The sequence below is a fragment of the Anopheles funestus genome, chromosome 2RL (assembly GCF_943734845.2).
Source record: "Anopheles funestus chromosome 2RL, idAnoFuneDA-416_04, whole genome shotgun sequence".
NCBI classification, from domain to species: domain Eukaryota; kingdom Metazoa; phylum Arthropoda; class Insecta; order Diptera; family Culicidae; genus Anopheles; species Anopheles funestus.
The window spans coordinates 4,976,479-4,992,525 of NC_064598.1; the positions used below are offsets into that span (position 1 = coordinate 4,976,479).

The 16,047-nt window shown below is 44.6% G+C and overlaps 7 protein-coding genes across 14 annotated transcripts in view; 4 read left to right on the plus strand and 3 right to left on the minus strand.

Annotated features, from left to right (window-relative positions):
- LOC125762692 (uncharacterized) overlaps window positions 1-6,267 on the plus strand; it is a 185,863-nt gene extending 179,596 nt beyond the window's left edge. For all 4 annotated transcript variants that reach the window (XM_049425083.1, XM_049425080.1, XM_049425081.1 and 1 more), the window contains one exon: window positions 5,138-6,267. In XM_049425083.1, the coding sequence (XP_049281040.1) occupies window positions 5,138-5,754 (617 nt within the window). In that variant the 3' untranslated portion in view covers window positions 5,755-6,267. The remainder of the gene's footprint in view (window positions 1-5,137) is intronic.
- LOC125762736 (uncharacterized) lies at window positions 217-8,659 on the minus strand. Of its 5 annotated transcripts, none has more exons than XM_049425210.1 (5): window positions 8,287-8,657; window positions 4,496-4,715; window positions 2,659-2,945; window positions 1,641-1,768; window positions 217-1,558 (listed from the first exon to the last, which is right to left on the minus strand). In XM_049425210.1, the coding sequence occupies exons 3-5, from the start codon at window positions 2,930-2,932 to the stop codon at window positions 1,292-1,294; spliced, it is 669 nt and encodes a 222-aa protein (XP_049281167.1). In that variant the 5' UTR covers window positions 2,933-2,945; window positions 4,496-4,715; window positions 8,287-8,657; the 3' UTR covers window positions 217-1,291. The 5 variants fall into 5 exon arrangements, with proteins under 5 accessions (XP_049281167.1, XP_049281169.1, XP_049281168.1 ...); XM_049425212.1 differs by lacking the exon at window positions 8,287-8,657 and adding an exon at window positions 8,151-8,253; XM_049425211.1 differs by lacking the exon at window positions 8,287-8,657 and adding an exon at window positions 7,948-8,060.
- A 570-nt stretch (window positions 8,660-9,229) lies between these two features.
- Window positions 9,230-10,555, minus strand: LOC125762742 (uncharacterized). The gene is made up of 2 exons (XM_049425220.1): window positions 10,303-10,555; window positions 9,230-10,051 (listed from the first exon to the last, which is right to left on the minus strand). The coding sequence occupies exons 1-2, from the start codon at window positions 10,439-10,441 to the stop codon at window positions 9,510-9,512; spliced, it is 681 nt and encodes a 226-aa protein (XP_049281177.1). The 5' UTR covers window positions 10,442-10,555; the 3' UTR covers window positions 9,230-9,509.
- Window positions 10,556-10,721: 166 nt separating this feature from the next.
- On the plus strand, window positions 10,722-11,828 carry LOC125762738 (uncharacterized). Its single transcript, XM_049425216.1, has 3 exons — window positions 10,722-10,824; window positions 10,881-11,199; window positions 11,275-11,828. The coding sequence occupies exons 2-3, from the start codon at window positions 10,887-10,889 to the stop codon at window positions 11,685-11,687; spliced, it is 726 nt and encodes a 241-aa protein (XP_049281173.1). The 5' UTR covers window positions 10,722-10,824; window positions 10,881-10,886; the 3' UTR covers window positions 11,688-11,828.
- LOC125762710 (uncharacterized) lies at window positions 11,817-13,516 on the minus strand. The gene is made up of 3 exons (XM_049425162.1): window positions 12,639-13,516; window positions 12,471-12,567; window positions 11,817-12,397 (listed from the first exon to the last, which is right to left on the minus strand). Exons 1-3 carry the CDS (start codon window positions 13,514-13,516, stop codon window positions 11,903-11,905), a joined length of 1,470 nt encoding a protein of 489 aa, XP_049281119.1. The 3' UTR covers window positions 11,817-11,902.
- A 342-nt stretch (window positions 13,517-13,858) lies between these two features.
- On the plus strand, window positions 13,859-14,834 carry LOC125762734 (uncharacterized). Its single transcript, XM_049425208.1, has 3 exons — window positions 13,859-14,183; window positions 14,253-14,285; window positions 14,362-14,834. Exons 1-3 carry the CDS (start codon window positions 13,865-13,867, stop codon window positions 14,772-14,774), a joined length of 765 nt encoding a protein of 254 aa, XP_049281165.1. The 5' UTR covers window positions 13,859-13,864; the 3' UTR covers window positions 14,775-14,834.
- Window positions 14,835-14,880: 46 nt separating this feature from the next.
- On the plus strand, window positions 14,881-16,006 carry LOC125762740 (very-long-chain (3R)-3-hydroxyacyl-CoA dehydratase hpo-8). The gene is made up of 3 exons (XM_049425218.1): window positions 14,881-15,191; window positions 15,280-15,400; window positions 15,480-16,006. The coding sequence occupies exons 1-3, from the start codon at window positions 15,121-15,123 to the stop codon at window positions 15,978-15,980; spliced, it is 693 nt and encodes a 230-aa protein (XP_049281175.1). The 5' UTR covers window positions 14,881-15,120; the 3' UTR covers window positions 15,981-16,006.
- The last annotated feature ends 41 nt before the right edge of the window (window positions 16,007-16,047 follow it).

Below are 16,047 nucleotides of genomic sequence, written 5' to 3' on the forward strand. Positions count from 1 at the left end.
AAACAACGCGTTTGGCCAATAAGAGCAGAAAACGGCCACTTTCATCAGTTGAAATAACAAGAGAGCATCCTGCAAAAAGGCGGTTTTTTCAACTAATGAAACTAGTCGCTTTCTGAGGATTTTGCCGCAGGATACTTTGCAGCAGTTTTATATTTTTCATCATCTTCAGTAGGGAAATCGTAGCACAGGAATATGAAGAAGATAAAAAACAGTGTATCGTGTGTATATATATAAATCGTCTTGAATTATTTTATTCTCAGTAGATTTGATTGTTACTTAAAAACGCTCCTGCCGACCCTGAACACATTACATATTTTTGTTGCTTTTTTTCACACTGTCGCGCATGATGATTGTATAAAATATTATTCAAGCTTTGTGTACAGCTCTTACCAACATTTTAAAAAAGGCCCAATATTCACACCGCTTCGTGTAGTGATTCGTTGTAACATAAGAAGGTGGATAAACGTTAATTTAGAATCCAGTCTGTATGGTTAGTGGAATGTTGAATCGAGTTGATATTAGGGTTGCACGTTGCAATGATAGCGTACCAATGTATCTTTTTTAAGGCAGCATTTGGAAGCAATTTCCGTGAGGCATCGTGGCCTGTGCCGATATGTACTATAGAATGGTCCGGTGCGGATATGGTAAAAAGTATCAAATGCAATTCAACTACAAACAAAAAGGCAAGCGTTTCGCAGACAAGTACACCTTTTGTTCGTAGGTTTACTAACGTTTACGCATTAAAACGTTCTCTTTCAATTGGCAACCGTAATTCGAGCACAGAAAAACTGTTAAAACAGAAATGTGTATAATACTAAAATTGGACGGACGAGTTCCATGAAACGTAAAATTAAGACCTATACTACGAAAACATTACTCTTTTTAAAAAGTAGAAGACACTTGTATAGCATCGGCTTGGACGGACGGTACGCTGAGATTGAGATTGCCCTACAACAACAAACTAATCTTTCTTAAACTAGTACATTTCTCCTACTGCTCCACTATTCTCTCACTAAGGACAGAAAACGCAACCTTCCTCTTCCGCGCCAGAGGAACTCGCCAGCAGCTAAAGTCAAAACCGAACCGGTACCCCATTGTTAACTGTTGTACTTTGCGATGATGAATTCGATTGATCGATGGGATTATGGAATATGATTCGTTTTTTTTTTGGGGGGGGAAGAGCACTTATGTTGCTATGCGAAGCCGCTAGCCGTTTGTGCGTCAAATAGACTTTACAGATGTGCGTTTTTTTCCCAATCGTATTGCTGCGGCCTTAACGAAAGTGGCCGCTTTATGCTTTCGACTCACTGTCCATCTGGAATTGCGTTTGTGATTCCTTCAGCTGTCGTCGTTTTCGGGCCTGCACGTGTGCCTCGGTAAAGAACAGTGAGGACGATACGGCACAGGCAACAACACCAATGCAGGCTAAGATGAATGACCATCCGAACCAATTGTTTGCATGTTCCGGCATCCACTTATCCTTGTTGCCGAAGCAGGCAAACACGATCACACCAATGCTACCGCAGATCGATGCCGCCAACGTAATGTAACTGATTGACTGTTAGAAAAGAGGACAAAACACAAGGCACGTTTAATTTGCGTATGAAGCGAAGCGTTGCAACACAAGTACAGCACTTTACCTTGATGAGTTTAACAAAGAACTTTTGATCCGGGCCGGCGCAAAGGAAGTACAGCAGCACCAACACCATCGCCAGTATTACACCTAAAGCACAGAGCGTGTAAAAGAACTGCGTGGCAACCATAAAAGCTGCAAAGGGAGAAATAAAAACATTATTTAATTATAAGAACTGCAAAGAACAACAAATTATAGAATGGGCTGTTGTGCGAAAAAGTTTGGCTGTAAATCTGATAAACAAACGCTCCAAAGAGGTTCTGCCTATGAACGTTCACTGACAAGAAACACGCAACCTTGTGAGTCCCTCACAAAACCCTGGGATCCATATGGGGGGTGAAAACAAAACTCCATCAAGTAATAAAGAGTACTTCAAATTTCAACAAAAGTTGTATCGAAATAACCAAATAAGTGAAAAGATATATACTATGGCCTAACCTTTCTTTAGCGAATAAAGAAACAAACTAAATAAGGGAAAAACGCGCAAGATATTGCGTGTTTTCGCCACCAAGCCGATAGTGACATACAGTTAACGCCTCTATTACTTCATTCATAGACCACCAGTGTTTGTGAGGTCCCGTGTCGAATGCAGAACACAGTAGAACCCTTGCGAGAACAAAACATTCCGAATGTGGTTAACCATTACAATAGCTTTTCCATATTTTTCCAAACCACAATTCATTGATGGAGATACTTATTGCCCGCGACACGCGTCCAGAGTTTCGTGACCGGAGTTGAACAATTTCACATTCTAACACCTTCTTTCTAAAAATTAAATTCTAAGCTGGGACCTAAACATACTCAACGTTGCTCGATCGTGTTTTGCAAAACGACACGGTGGAAAATCGTAGACCGTTGTGACTCGTGTGGGTGCCCATCGATGACAACATTCTATTCGTCTAACCACGCGGAACCCGTTGCTATTAATTAGTTCAATTAAAGCGTCCATTGGTCGATCGAGTGCCTGTTGGCTGGAGTCAGTGTCATCGGCACCGGCACCAAACGCTTCCCTAGCTTCTACTTACGTGGGATGAGAAATCCGCGGATCTCGTCGTATCCGGTCGTGAACGGGTCATACACCCAGCGGCAACCGACGAAAAAGCGACGCTGATAGTCATCGTTCACGTCGGGCAGCGATCGGAAACAGTGCGTCCACAGGCCCAATCGGTCCAGCTTCGCACCGGTAATGCGGTAGTCGCTCACCAACCAACTCGGTGTGGCAAATGCGACCAGTATCGTTACCAGTGCGATCACGAACACCCCAACACCGCAGTTGCCCGACAGGGAGCGACGTTTCATTGTGGCTAAATCACTGCAAAAGAAACAGGGGGGAAAAAGTTGTACAATAAGCGGTTATTTATTAAAAAACTATAAAAGTCAATAATAGTCTAATAAAAAACAGGACACATAAAAGCTGATATAAAGAAGCGCGGAAGCAGCCAAGCAGCTGGCAGATAGTTTGATGAGCAATGTGACCCGAAACGTGCTGGATCGGAACGTGCAGATTGCGATACCTGAACGAAAAGGAAACTTAAACTACCCCGAAACGAGTCCCTTTTTATTGATGATTTCGTTTCAAGTGCTTCAACTCCCTAATGATTTCAGTTCGTGCAAAAATGTTTCCCTTCTTGGGTAGTGAATGCCATCGAAGCGTAACTACCGAACCATAAACTCCGGTGCAACCTGTTGCCTTTGTGATCGGCACGCTAAATGCGACTTTCAACCCTTCGTTCTCATGCACCTTCTGGAACGAAACTACACACTAGTGAAAGTTTTCTCATAATTGCTCTTTTCTTGCGGGGTCGATATGAAGGGATGATAACACTTTAAACCTAGAATGCAAACTAAAATAAACGAAGTTCTGCAGGTGGAAATGTTCTGCAAAAAAAAGAACGCGAAGGGGACAACCAACAGTCTATTCAATTAAATGCAAACGTATACGATTGTATCGGGAAACGAACAAGAACGTTGGACCGCAAAATGATTAAAGAAGCCCGAACGGTCCATCGTCTTTCTCTCTATTTTTCTCTATTTAGTTCAACGCAGAAGGAGACGATATTTGAACTTTATCAATTAAAGGAATATATTAGTCAAGGGGCAAGTGCAAGCTACCGAACCTATGACTTGGCTGGATGTTTACTCCATCATAAATCGGAGACCATATATTATTCAGTCATGCAACGTAATCTTCCTTCTTAAAAGTCTTATTATTGTTTGATGAATTATCGATACTTATCGAGCATAAAAGAACAACTTCAAAACTCCAGTTTTAGTAACAACATAAATTACGATTAACTTGAACATTCAGACGTTTGTGCCAGGAACGTTTGTCCCCAAAAAGAACAGTGTCGAACATATTCCAACCCCCTTTGAAACCGACAGGGGACGGTTTCAGCAAGTGGTAGCGAAAAATACCTCTTGTCACGAACATGTTAGGAACGCAAAAAATCATAAGAAATGGATTCTAGTTTGAAAAGTGCCCTCGGAGGAAAAACACAATATGAGTGTGAGTTTCATTCTGCAGCGTTGTCGCAATATAAATAAGCACAATTACGACCTTTCTCTTTCTCTCTGTGTATGGCTGGGGGAAGGAAATTAGCTCTCTAGCGGCGATCATTACGCTAAAGTAGTTAGGGAAGCGTTTTAATGGCAGGTAGAGTGCAAGCGTTTAACAATGCGACTAAACTAAGGGCTAGCAAGTGTGTCAAACAAGCAGATGAATGTATTAAAGGCGATATGTTAGGTTGTATCATAAGTGGCATGTATTGTTGCTACTACTGGACGAAGCACGTAGAGGAATGCAGATGTTTGACCAATGCCGGCCAGCCATTTCAGTGCCGCAGATCAACAGACACTACTCACACAATAGCTGGGTATTGAAATACAGTCCTTCTGCTCGCTGCAGGCTTTACACCTTTTGCTGCAAACCTCGTGCGGGTTGGTCAGCTTTACAACCCGGGTGTCTATGCGAATGGGAAACTGTTCACGCGCTGCTGTACGGTGTACTTGTATATCCTTGTCTGTAGCCGTATCTTATGCTACACAGTACAAACCTACGCTTTATGCTAACATTGGACTCCACCTAGGAAGAAGAGGAAGGCGACGGTTTGGGGTTAGAGGTTTGGTAACGCGATCAAACATCACTGACAGCGTTTGTCCTTGTGAGGAACGCTTCAAAATCTTTTCTCTATTGTCTTCTAATCACGATCACAATTAACGCGACAATGCCATCTGGCTGCGCTCACATGTGTGAGGATCATAAAAGAACGTCATGCAAACAAACAAACACACACCTGCAGCACGATCGTGCCCGGCACAGTATAGAGCAACAATGCCAACCGCAAATGACGGTGGTTCCACGACGCGGACAGACACTATTGTTCAATGCATCACTGCATCCGTCCGTGACACGGTTCCCCCGTTCCTGAGCAGCGTTTGAAATAAGCAAAAGAAGTAAAACTCGTCTTTCTAACTTTCTGTCCTTTTTTCTTTGCTTTTCTTCAGTTTTCTTCGAACCCACGGATATGCGGATTGCGGCTAGACCGTTCTACAGCGACAATGCCAAATTGACCATCCTCGCAAAGCGTGCCATCAAATTCATCTCTCCCAACATTCACGAGCTGGCCCAAATTGCCCAAGCTCTTCACTATCCCGGTTCGATTCCGACCAAATCCATGAACGAGTACGGCACAGTCAATGAGCTACTTGCTGACGTTAGACCGCTTGGACTGTTCGTGAGTGAGACCATCGATCACGTGCTCGTTACGCTTGGCCATTACGGTGTGGCGGTATTTCGGCGCACTTCACCAACGGTTCCATTCTTCAATTCGGCCCACCAATATCAACCGATAATGGACGGTTCCGGCACACAAGGTCGCTTCTATCCTGGACGCAAACACGCCCAAATCGTGAACGTTTCCGGTGCGGGGGATAGTTTCACGAGTGGATTCATTGCTGGCGCTCTTGCCGGCCGGTCCGAACCGGTGTGCGTGAATGTGGCCCTTGAGGCGGCCGGTTGTGCTCTACAGTCTCGTGGTGCGGTAGCGGATCAATACTTCAACCGGACACATCCATGCTGGTTGAATGAAGAGGGAGCCCCATTTCGACCGTTAGACCAATAATGTACAACATTTGGAGTTTGTGACGTAGCCATGAAAAATAGGTTCAACATTTTTACCTCACCAAGAGCGCACCAGACGAAACCATAGCAATGGGAAAGTAGCTCCTAAAATATGATCTTAGTATAGGAAAAATAAGTTCCCTCGCTAACCGTTGCTTAGCAGCAAAATCGGTTTTGTGGGCGACATTTAGTATGAATCACCGTGGTGATTCAAGTAAACGGTAAGGGAGGTTTTACAGCCAGCCAACATGCCAAACAATTCTGGAACCCTCTCCATCTCCATCGCAGCTAGTCGAAGCGGTTCTATGGGATTTGTATTGTGTTTTGTTCTAGCGTTATGCAACGCAACGGCATCGGAAAAAAGCAGTATCACACAGCACAAAGACAATTATTTCACACACTACATGCTTTTGAGTTGTAAGGAAGGAATCGCGAGATAGATTTATGATCGATGCGAGATAAACGGAGAAATAACAAGTTATAGCTTTCAACGAGACATTCACATACCGATTAAGACAGTTGTTGTGGTTTTAAAACATTTAAATGGTTTAAGATTTTATGAAACAATTCCTTTTTCCACACAAAACAGTATAATTCGTTAACGTTAACACATCACTCAGTTACCAGATGCGCGGCATTTAGCAGACAGATAAAAATAGAGCAAAAATATGTTATACTCTATACCTACTAGGAAATAAAATGTGTTTACACCTTCCGATACACAGATGCACTAGTTACTTAAACAAACCCCCACCAAATGTTGTAACCAATTAGCTTAACAACTTTAAACGCTCTTCGGTAACGACGGGTACGTTTCCTGCTTCCAAAGCAAACTATGATTCTTTTCAACAACGGAACATCTTTATGCCATGCGGTCACCATAAGGACGTGACACATTTTTGTCATTCAAATACAGAAGGGAAACACAAAGCATTCACAGTACCAAAGGGGGGCGTCAGAGTTTGTGGTACCATCCGAGAGCTACTTGAAACGTTTTACCAACAATTTGTTTACCACCTTCCAACTCGAAACGGTGTTATTCATTTGTTTCCCCCTACTAATGATCGATTTTAGCAATTAGTCACACGCGTCCATGGAACGGTGAACATTCCTGACGATTATTTTTACACACATCTCAATCCAGCGCAAATAGTCGGATGAAGAAAAGAAGCCACATTACAGTCGTTTCATGTGCCCGGAACGGTATTCACGTGTATTTCGGGATGAACGTTCAAACAACAACTTTTGTTTTCCCGGACACCGGTACACCGGGGTGTCCGTGGGCAAACATTTCGAATGTTCATCACTTTCGGTTGGGGTTTTCCCACAGAACGAGCCCTCAAACTATGGGGCTAAAAACCAGCGCTGAGGCTCGTTGTTGGTAAACGGGCGAGTTGGCTTCGAGGATCATCGCAACAGTGAAGTTGTATTTGCTTGTGGCAAATAAATCGCCCCATTTAGGCTGGAAGAAGCAAAGCACACTTGTACTGCAACCACAACACCACTTTGCTTGCTGCGATTGCCAACTGTTGCGCTTCCGTTGCTTCACTTGAGGACAGGGTGGCGCTTCCTTAATGATGATGGGGAGCATCTTCTTCGCACCGATCCAATCGAAGCTACCCTATTAAAAGTACATTTGCAGGTAATCGAACATTTGTACGATTGGTTGATGATGGTGTAGTGATAACTATCATCCTTCTTTCATCGGCCCATGACACATGTCGATCGCCTGCGTCACACCCTGCAATACCGCCTAATAGTGCCCAGCCCCTCCCTGTTCCAGTGATGATAGAACTACGAGGTAAACTTGGGCGATGAACCGTGGGTTCAAATCTCGACTTCCGAGACCGGACTCACAGTAGGCCATGGCCGAGAATGGTTGCAGAAACAGCGTAAAGAAGCGAAATATCTCCATCGTGCGACGTTCACTGCCGTTCAGAAGATTATTTACGAGCGCACTTGATGAAAACGGAAGGGTAGTTCGCTAATTGACTCGAAATGAGTCACAGTGACGGGCGATCGTGGCGACAAACCAGCACCTTGAATAAGCACACAAACTGCCAGCTATACACAGCCGGGTTCACCAGGATGCCTTTGGAACGCACGTTCACTGGTAGGACAAAGCACTCCGGTATGCGTAGCAGCAACCCAGCAACATCACAAGTTATTTGCTGTTTCGGAAACCTTAACTAACCAACTAAACGAAATGCACAAAACACGGAGCCAGCGCCTACTATTACTGGAACCACTGCCAAGTACAGGCCACTTCGCTGCGTCCAGTTCCTACTTCAATCCACGCGCGCGTTAGTATCGTGTCACCGTACACCATACACTGTTATGGGGTGTTGGTTCCGCGCAACTATGGCTGCATCCTATGAAGCCGAGATGGAAACGCACATTTTGGTGGTACTTCTCGATATGCACAAACAGAAATGGACGCTTCACACACGCACTGCTGCTTCACGCCGAACAGAGCACCCCCATTGTTCGGATAAAGTTGCGGTGCGTATTATCAAACACCTTGGACACTTACACTGTCGTGGTGGTGGTGGTCTTGGCACGCCCAGATAGAAGCTCCGAATTTTGTTGCATTACTTCGCCACACTGCGCGTGAGAATGAGAAGAAAATGCCGTCGTCGTCGTCGTCGTCGTCTTCGTAGCTGTCGAATGCGTGAGTTAATACGCGCGTCGTTGTGAGATAAAACTGGCTAGAGTAAAACCTGTCCGCGCCCGTACTCGGTTAGCTGCCTGTGTATTCGTACAACAGGGAGTAGAAAAACAGCAAGCGCTGACTGCTTGAAAGCGTGCGTACGAACGGTGTAACGTTTAGGGGTTGACGGTGGGAGGGTAGTTATGTTGCAACGTTTCCACACAACCAACGACTCGCCACTGCTTTGTTTCACCTTCTTCGATGGTGAGAATGAACTGTGCGGTTCCATGGTATTATACACCTGAGCAGTGGAAAAGAAAACACACCACCATCACCAACACATGCATAGTTTCGTGTGGAAGCAAAAGTGTATGGAATTGTGTTTTGCAAAATGTGATTTTTATCACAGTTGGACGTGGAAATTCTTTTTAATACTAAACAATGATACCATGTATGGCTTGAAATTATTCTGTTCAGGTGCTTATTTTAAATTGCACCTGTTTCCTCAAGCAACAGAGTGATCTAGCTTGAGAAACACTGCTACGTTTAGCCAAATACACCACACCATGTTAGGCAGTGGTCTATACATGCTTTCAACAGTCCTTTTAAAAGAACTTTACCATTATAATTTATCATTAAATCAAATGTATATTTCAGTTTGTTATCAAAAAAGGTGATAGATGTTAGTTCAGCGAGATACAACTAAATGTTTAGATTCTTTTTGTGGATAATCTGCAGTCACAGACACAGAAAATCCCCGATAAACTCTAATGGACTTCTTTACAGCTTAACGACGCGATAATGAATTTTTAATGAGTTGGTCATGTACTGTAGGAAGCAAACGCGTTTCCATTCTTTTATTCCTATTTTGGACGGAGTTATTTTCTTCTTGAGATTTTGGTGCTAATCTTACTATTCGTTCGCCCTACTTGCCGGTTCGGTAAAGCAATTCGTTCGTTCCCCTGCTTAAAACATGTATGTTTGAGTTATGTGTGTAAAAAATCTTCCTAAAGCTACTCTCTTAAAAGGCATTGGTTCGTTCCGAGCAAGGGAGCAGTGGACACCACACCCCTGTTGTGGAACGTGGAATGTTGATATGTCTAACTCTAAATATCGGTATGTCCGCCGCGATATTTGCGCTCGTCCATCGTGTACGCTGCGGCCATTTCCGTGTTGGCAATGTTGTTCAGCCTCCTATACGTAGCTCGGCGAGCCTCAACGATGAACAGTACGCCGGCCGGGAATAGGGCAAACGTGCCGACAACACCCAACGCGAACGACCAGCCCATATCATTGTGCTCCCAGTTTGGCATCCAATCGCGGCTATCACCATAGCAACCGAAGGTGGCGACCGCTATCAAACCACAGAGCGCAGCTAACAGCAGCACCGTTCCGTTCGTCAGCAGCAATATTATGTAGCGATCGTTGTCCCGTGAGCAACTCAAGTACATAAGCGTCATGATCACGCCCATCAGAAGCAACGTGAAGCAGAGGGTGAAGAAGAATTGTACCGCTATGAAGAATCCGGGCAAAATGTAGTCATGGATGATGTAGTACTCCTCCTCGAATATCCACATGCATCCATTGAATGGGTAGTCATACCATCGGTGAATGTCCTGGAAATTCTTTAGGCACAGTTCCCAAAGTCCTGAAACGTGAGAACAAATTAGTTGTTCCATTACGCATCATATCGTGATCCTTCAAAGCCATCAACAACATAATAGTGCGCCAATGTTTGTTTACACAGTCTTTCCTCCGCTTCCTTCTATTCCATTCCGCCTAACACGTCCTTCACTTTTGCCATCAATGAACAAGCGTTGTAATTGATGACACACCCCAAATGAATGCCCGAGTTGATTGGATCCCTAGAGAATGGCAACGACAGATTCGCGATCTTACCTAGATTGGTGAACTTGGGATGCTTTAGTTCGCCATCTGTTTGTAGCCAGTACGGCGAGCAGAAGGCGATCAGAATAAACAAAAATGCAAAAGCCGTAAATCCGACCGCAAACTTTCCCGTTCTTGTGCTTGCACCCATTTTGACGTTTCGCAGAAGACTGAATCAAGCTGCACGAATGGAAGCGTTGGAATGCAGGTCCATTGAATTGGCATAACGGACGCATAGTGCTACGCTTACTAATTCCTATTCTCACAATTAATTTAAGCTCTCGGGTTAATGTAAACTAGATTTAATCCTGTTATTTCTTGGCAGGATAGTATAAACGGTTGTATTTTCCATTGCCGTATTTTCGTATTTTAATATTGCTGTCAAATGCTGCACGAATTCAACACGCATTCTAGCACCTGTACGTATACACACCTTGAGAGCTGCTCGAGTGAACCTGCAGCAAAAACAAGCTGCGATTGAACAGCTGCCCTAAACAAAACAACAGAACGCTTTTCTGTAAACAAACGATTGTAGTGCGTCGCTTTTGTGACTGGATTATTACAACGTTAATTCGACGCCTCTCTTGCAGCGCAAAATGGCTCGTAGAAATGTGTGGACAACGGAGGAAACGCGTGAGCTGCTTGCCATTATTAAGGAGCTAGATTTGATGAAGATGTTCGGCGAAGAACGGAACACCAAACTCTACCAAATCGCGGAAGATGAATTGAAGCATCGGGGATTCTACTATAAGGACGCTTTTCAGATTGAGCATAAATGGAAAAACCTAAAGCGAACGTATCACAAAACGAAGCGAGAAAACTACCTAACGGAGTCGTGTGAATTTTACGAAGAACTTGACGAGCTCATGGCCATGAAACCAACTACGACGACCTCCAAAGCCAGAGGCGGTAAGTGATGTTATATTCCTGAAAGGGATTCTGAACCAATGTCCTATCCATCTTTTGCTCCATCCGCTCTTACAGAAGCCAGTGATCGTCCGAAACGACCAAGAGCCGTGTTGGAAAATTTTGACCTTTTGCTAACCAAGCTCGCCAAGGTGGAACGTGAAAACAATGATGAATTCTTCAAAAAACAAAAAGATCTAGTAGATTACGAGTTTGATCTATACACACATGACGAGCGACAGTATACGGCGAAAGTATCCCAGATGCTTAACAGAAATATGAACGATTTTTGCGTTAAAGCGTCTCAGATTCTGCTTCAGGAAGGAATTGTGGAAAAGATTGTTGATGAGGTAGAAGACGCACCGAACATGGAGGACCCTAAGGAAACACACGATCTGGAGCAGATAATGGTGATGGAACAACAACCGGTCGTGAAGAAGGAGATCGTCAAAGAATTTTATCAAACATGGCGAGAAGAGGAACCGTTTTAGGAGAATCAGCTCTGTGCAATGTGTTTCGCATCGGATTTTGTAACTTGATGAAAGGAATAGATTCATGTTATCCACTGCTTAAAATACCGTTGTCTAATCCAACATTAAACGTTTTTCACAAGGAAGTCGTTTAGTTCGTAACGAATTTGTGATCAATTTATTTATTCTATATCAATTGTAATTCAACAAATCGTCAATCGTGAAAAGCATTATCATTAATTTGTCGCTTCGCTAATGAAATACACCTGGTTGTATTCAATCGTCCGGAAGAGCACATACTTCGATTGCAAGTGCTCCTTCAGCGCATCTCTCACGGCCTCTCCCTCGACCGTGGTCGTATAGTTCGTGCTGGTCGAACCATCCGGCTGGAGAAACTTTCCTCCCAATTCGTCCAGCGATTCCTTCCACGATTCCATATACGGAGTTTGGTTTTTTTCGAGAATGTTGTGCAGAATGCAGCACGTCAGTAGAATCTGCGGCACAAAGTTGATATCGATGTCGATCTTTCTTTGCAGTATGCGGAACCGTACACGCAGCTTCTCGAACGCTTCGTCCACCGAAACGCGCGCTTTGTTCAGATGTTCGTTGAATGTTTCTTCTTCCGTCGTTTGCGGTGTCACGTAAGTGTGCTGCAGCCAGGGAAGCAGCGGGTAGGATGATTCGGACACGATGAATGACTTTACCGTGGTGCCGTTGATACTCTGTGTTGGCTGAAAAAGAAACCAATCAGAACAATCAGTCACGCTGTCGAGATATTACAAAGTAACGTAGAAGCAATCTTACCAATTCGGCCCCGTCAAAATGTTGGTACAGACCAGAATCGCCCAATACGACACTATCATCGGTTGCACCGACATGCCCGCAAGTAATGTGCCTGAAACTAGCGCATCAACAAACAATACAAAAATAGATGAACTTCTTTATCGGTACCGGTTGCTTTGCTTCACCTACCAGTGATGGTTATCTACGACCGCTTGTAGAATCAAAGAAGGCCATTTCTTTGCGTTTAGATAGTTTTTCGAATCTGCCAACGATGGCGTAATGGGAATGTGTGTACGACCCATCGCACCAATTATCAGTGGAATGTCGCTTTTCTCCTCATAGCCTTTGCTGATCTCAGCCATTTCTTCGGTGTCGGGCAGGTAGATCTCAGAATCCATGTAATTCTTCACTATCGATTTGCAGAACTGATGGACGCAGTTTTTGACCGTCGCTTTGTGCACGCCGAACAGGTTCCCGATCGTGGCGTAATCGGCACCGGTCGTTAGCTTGTACAAACCGATCCCAACCTTTTTCTCCGTACTGCAGGACTGTGCCGCCAGCAATGGATGCGGTGCTAGATCGTGGCTTAGCATTGCCACCAGCGTATCGAACATTCCACGATCCATGCGGAAATGCTGCAGCAGCTCCTGATCGTTGTTCTCCTGCTGGAACAGCTCCCGGAACCACCGATCGTTGCGGCTCAACTTCCATATCTTGCGCGTCGGTATGCTGTCTAGCAGTTCGGCTTCCAGCTTGCTGCTCCATTCCTTCCGATGGGCTTCGCCATTGCGCTTCAGCTGGTAGCGTAGGCGCTGGAGGAAAATCTTGGAACGCTTCTTCCTGTTCGCATCGTACTGTTTGAACAGCTCCGCCTGTTTTGTTGCGAACGTTAGGAACAGATTCTCCACCACCTGCCGTTTATGACCTGGGTCCATAGTTTTCCAAACCAAATTATCGCGTATAAACGTACGCTTTATTTGTCTCCCGAGTTGGGTTGATGAAAGGACGCGCACTTCGAGCAGGGTTCTTAACTTCTTGCTGAGGTGACTGGGTGAAACGTCACGCATATTCAATCTCACCACTGCGCCTGTACAGCGAACCGCGGTATGCTGGAAATTAAGTTATTTCGACTCAAGCTTGCCCAAACACGAACAAAATGGAACATTCGATTGCAGCGGAGAACTGACTGTGTCCGGTACGAAAGAAGAACGAATAAACAAGCATTATGATGAGAAAATTTCCGTAAAAATAGAAACACGCAAGATTCGTAGACGGTCTGGTGGTGAATATAAACATGTCAAAAACTTTGACAATCCCTGCGGAAAACAAACCACTACCACAAATCGCAAGCAGCACGAATGGCGTCGGAATCAGTTTGTAAACAGTAAGCTGCGCATCGTACAGAACGACCAAAAATGGCCCGCCGAAATGTGTGGAGCGGAGAGGAAACGATGGAACTGCTGGAGATAATAAAGGAACAAAACTTTATGAATCTGTTTGCGACAGCCAGCCGTGGCCAGAAGGACTACGATGTGTACCGAATGATAGAGGAGGAATTGCAAAAGAATGGCTTTAACGGGAAAGATGCGGGACAGATCTATCACAAGTGGAAAAATCTCAAGCGGGCGTTCTACCAATCAAAGAAGCTAAATAAAGGCCGTGCCATCTGTGAGTTTGCCGAAGAGCTAGCCGAAATACTGGAAAAACCGTGTGCCCTAAAGCGCCGTGAACCTGGTACGTATTGATAGCTAAGAAAACAAATCTCGCATGGTGGGATAACATACGTCTTTCTTACTGTTTTAGATCCTCCTGTAGAACCGGTCGAGGGAGAACCAGGTAAGTGGATTTGATCTTTGTTGCGAAACGTCCTAGTCTTATGCGCATGTTTTACTTTTTGTTTCCATATTTGTAGCTCCAGTTAAGAAACGAAACAACTCGCAGATCAAAACCATACGAAGTCAGATTGTGGCGAAGCTTGCCAAAGCTCAGAACGATAACAGTGATGAATTTGCCAAAAAGTGGAACGACCTGAATGACTACGAGTTCAAGCTGTATAAGCGCAAGGAAAAAGAGCAGACTGTCGTTATGAATCGCTTACTGGAAGATAGCAAAACAACGCTCATGAGTCGATGTAGGGATATACTAGCCGGGCGAACATTACTGTTAACCGATGGTGAAGAGGATGAGGAGGAAGAAGAGGAGGTAGATCGTTTAAATGTAATTGAAATTGTGGCCACGGACGTAGAGATCGCACCGGGCGAAGAAGCAACGGTTAAAGAGTTCCAAATGCAGTCAGCTTCTAATGAGCTGATGGAGTTTATTTAGAACGAAACATCAATACACATACCTATTCGCCTTTGCAATAAACATTTCCAGAAGCTCATATGTTTGTATCGCCGTAATTGATGCACCCATTCGTTCAACTCTTCCGAAAGGAGACAATTCAAAACACACCAACCAATACACAGACACACACACACCTTTTCACTACACACCTTGGGCGTTGTTGTCAAAGGTGAATCGAACAGGAATGCGCGTAGTGGTGGAATACATTATTTACCTTTCCACTTTGGTCAAAGATCGCCGTTTCTGTTCACACTTTTTGTCGAACAGCTAGAAGAACGCGTTTTTAGCATATTGTACACGCTCCTTACGTAAGCACGTCCAAATCATGGCCGCTAAGGAACCGTCTCCGATCGTTAAATCATACCTAATTATTTACAACGCCGCCCAAGTGCTCGGGTAAGTAATCTTGTTGTAGGGTTACCGTGCGCCAACACAACATATTCAAAACTTTCTCTTTTCTAATCGTATCATTACTTTCCCTCAGCTGGTGTTACATGCTATATCAATTGATAGCTTACTACACCATCGACAAAGGTACGGAAAAAACACTCTGGGACTACCTCGGATTCACCGTAATATTGTTCCAGAATGCAGCACTACTTGAGGTAAGAAGTCTACACCTGTCCCGCCGTGTATGCTCTCTTGCAGGCTGGTAGTTTATATTTCTCCATGGAACCGTTTCAGATTGTCCACGCATTTACGCGTATCGTGCCCAGCAATCCTATCATCACAACATTCCAGGTGTTGTCCCGTGTGATGGTTGTATGTGGTGTTGTGATGGCAACACCCACCGGCAAAATTTCGCCCGGACTTCCGCTGGCCATCTTGGCCTGGTCAGTGACGGAGATCATTCGATACGCGTACTATGCCCTAAATCTGATCGATGCCGTCCCACACATGCTTATCTTTCTGCGCTACACCACCTTCATCGTGCTGTATCCGACCGGGGTGACCGGTGAGCTGCTTTGCTTTTACTGGGCCCAGTCACACGTGGCCAAAACGAAACAATGGAGCATCGAAATGCCCAACACGTACAACTTTACCTTCTCGTACCTTTACTTCCTGTGGGTTGTGATGTTGCTTTACATCCCACTGTTTCCCCAGCTGTATATGCACATGTTTGCCCAGCGCAAAAAGATTCTTGGATCTGGCTCGACCAATGCAGGCAAGCAGAAGAACAATTGACTAGAGGCATTCGGCTTTCCGGCTTGAACGCTACTGATCCCACAGACAAGCCAGCGTGAACGCGTGA

Bases quoted from the DNA above. Each gene is read 5' to 3' on its own strand.
- LOC125762736 (XM_049425209.1), bottom strand. From the start codon at position 8,345: ATGCAACAAAATTCGGAGCTTCTATCTGGGCGTGCCAAGACCACCACC. The intron at 2,946-8,286 runs GTAAGTGTCCAA...TTTCTTTTGCAG, and splicing joins ACCACCACCACCACGACAGT to TGATTTAGCCACAATGAAAC. The intron at 1,769-2,658 runs GTAAGTAGAAGC...CTCCCTTTGCAG, and splicing joins CCGCGGATTTCTCATCCCAC to CTTTTATGGTTGCCACGCAG.
- LOC125762742 (XM_049425220.1), bottom strand. From the start codon at position 10,441: ATGGGTGCAAGCACAAGAACGGGAAAGTTTGCGGTCGGATTTACGGCT. The intron at 10,052-10,302 runs GTAAGATCGCGA...CTCACGTTTCAG, and splicing joins TCCCAAGTTCACCAATCTAG to GACTTTGGGAACTGTGCCTA.
- LOC125762738 (XM_049425216.1), top strand. From the start codon at position 10,887: ATGGCTCGTAGAAATGTGTGGACAACGGAGGAAACGCGTGAGCTGCTT. The intron at 11,200-11,274 runs GTAAGTGATGTT...CCGCTCTTACAG, and splicing joins GACCTCCAAAGCCAGAGGCG to AAGCCAGTGATCGTCCGAAA.
- LOC125762710 (XM_049425162.1), bottom strand. From the start codon at position 13,516: ATGCGTGACGTTTCACCCAGTCACCTCAGCAAGAAGTTAAGAACCCTG. The intron at 12,568-12,638 runs GTAGGTGAAGCA...TTGATGCGCTAG, and splicing joins GTCGTAGATAACCATCACTG to TTTCAGGCACATTACTTGCG. The intron at 12,398-12,470 runs GTAAGATTGCTT...TTTCTTTTTCAG, and splicing joins ATTTTGACGGGGCCGAATTG to CCAACACAGAGTATCAACGG.
- LOC125762734 (XM_049425208.1), top strand. From the start codon at position 13,865: ATGGCCCGCCGAAATGTGTGGAGCGGAGAGGAAACGATGGAACTGCTG. The intron at 14,184-14,252 runs GTACGTATTGAT...TTACTGTTTTAG, and splicing joins CCTAAAGCGCCGTGAACCTG to ATCCTCCTGTAGAACCGGTC. The intron at 14,286-14,361 runs GTAAGTGGATTT...CCATATTTGTAG, and splicing joins ACCGGTCGAGGGAGAACCAG to CTCCAGTTAAGAAACGAAAC.
- LOC125762740 (XM_049425218.1), top strand. From the start codon at position 15,121: ATGGCCGCTAAGGAACCGTCTCCGATCGTTAAATCATACCTAATTATT. The intron at 15,192-15,279 runs GTAAGTAATCTT...ACTTTCCCTCAG, and splicing joins AACGCCGCCCAAGTGCTCGG to CTGGTGTTACATGCTATATC. The intron at 15,401-15,479 runs GTAAGAAGTCTA...GAACCGTTTCAG, and splicing joins AGAATGCAGCACTACTTGAG to ATTGTCCACGCATTTACGCG.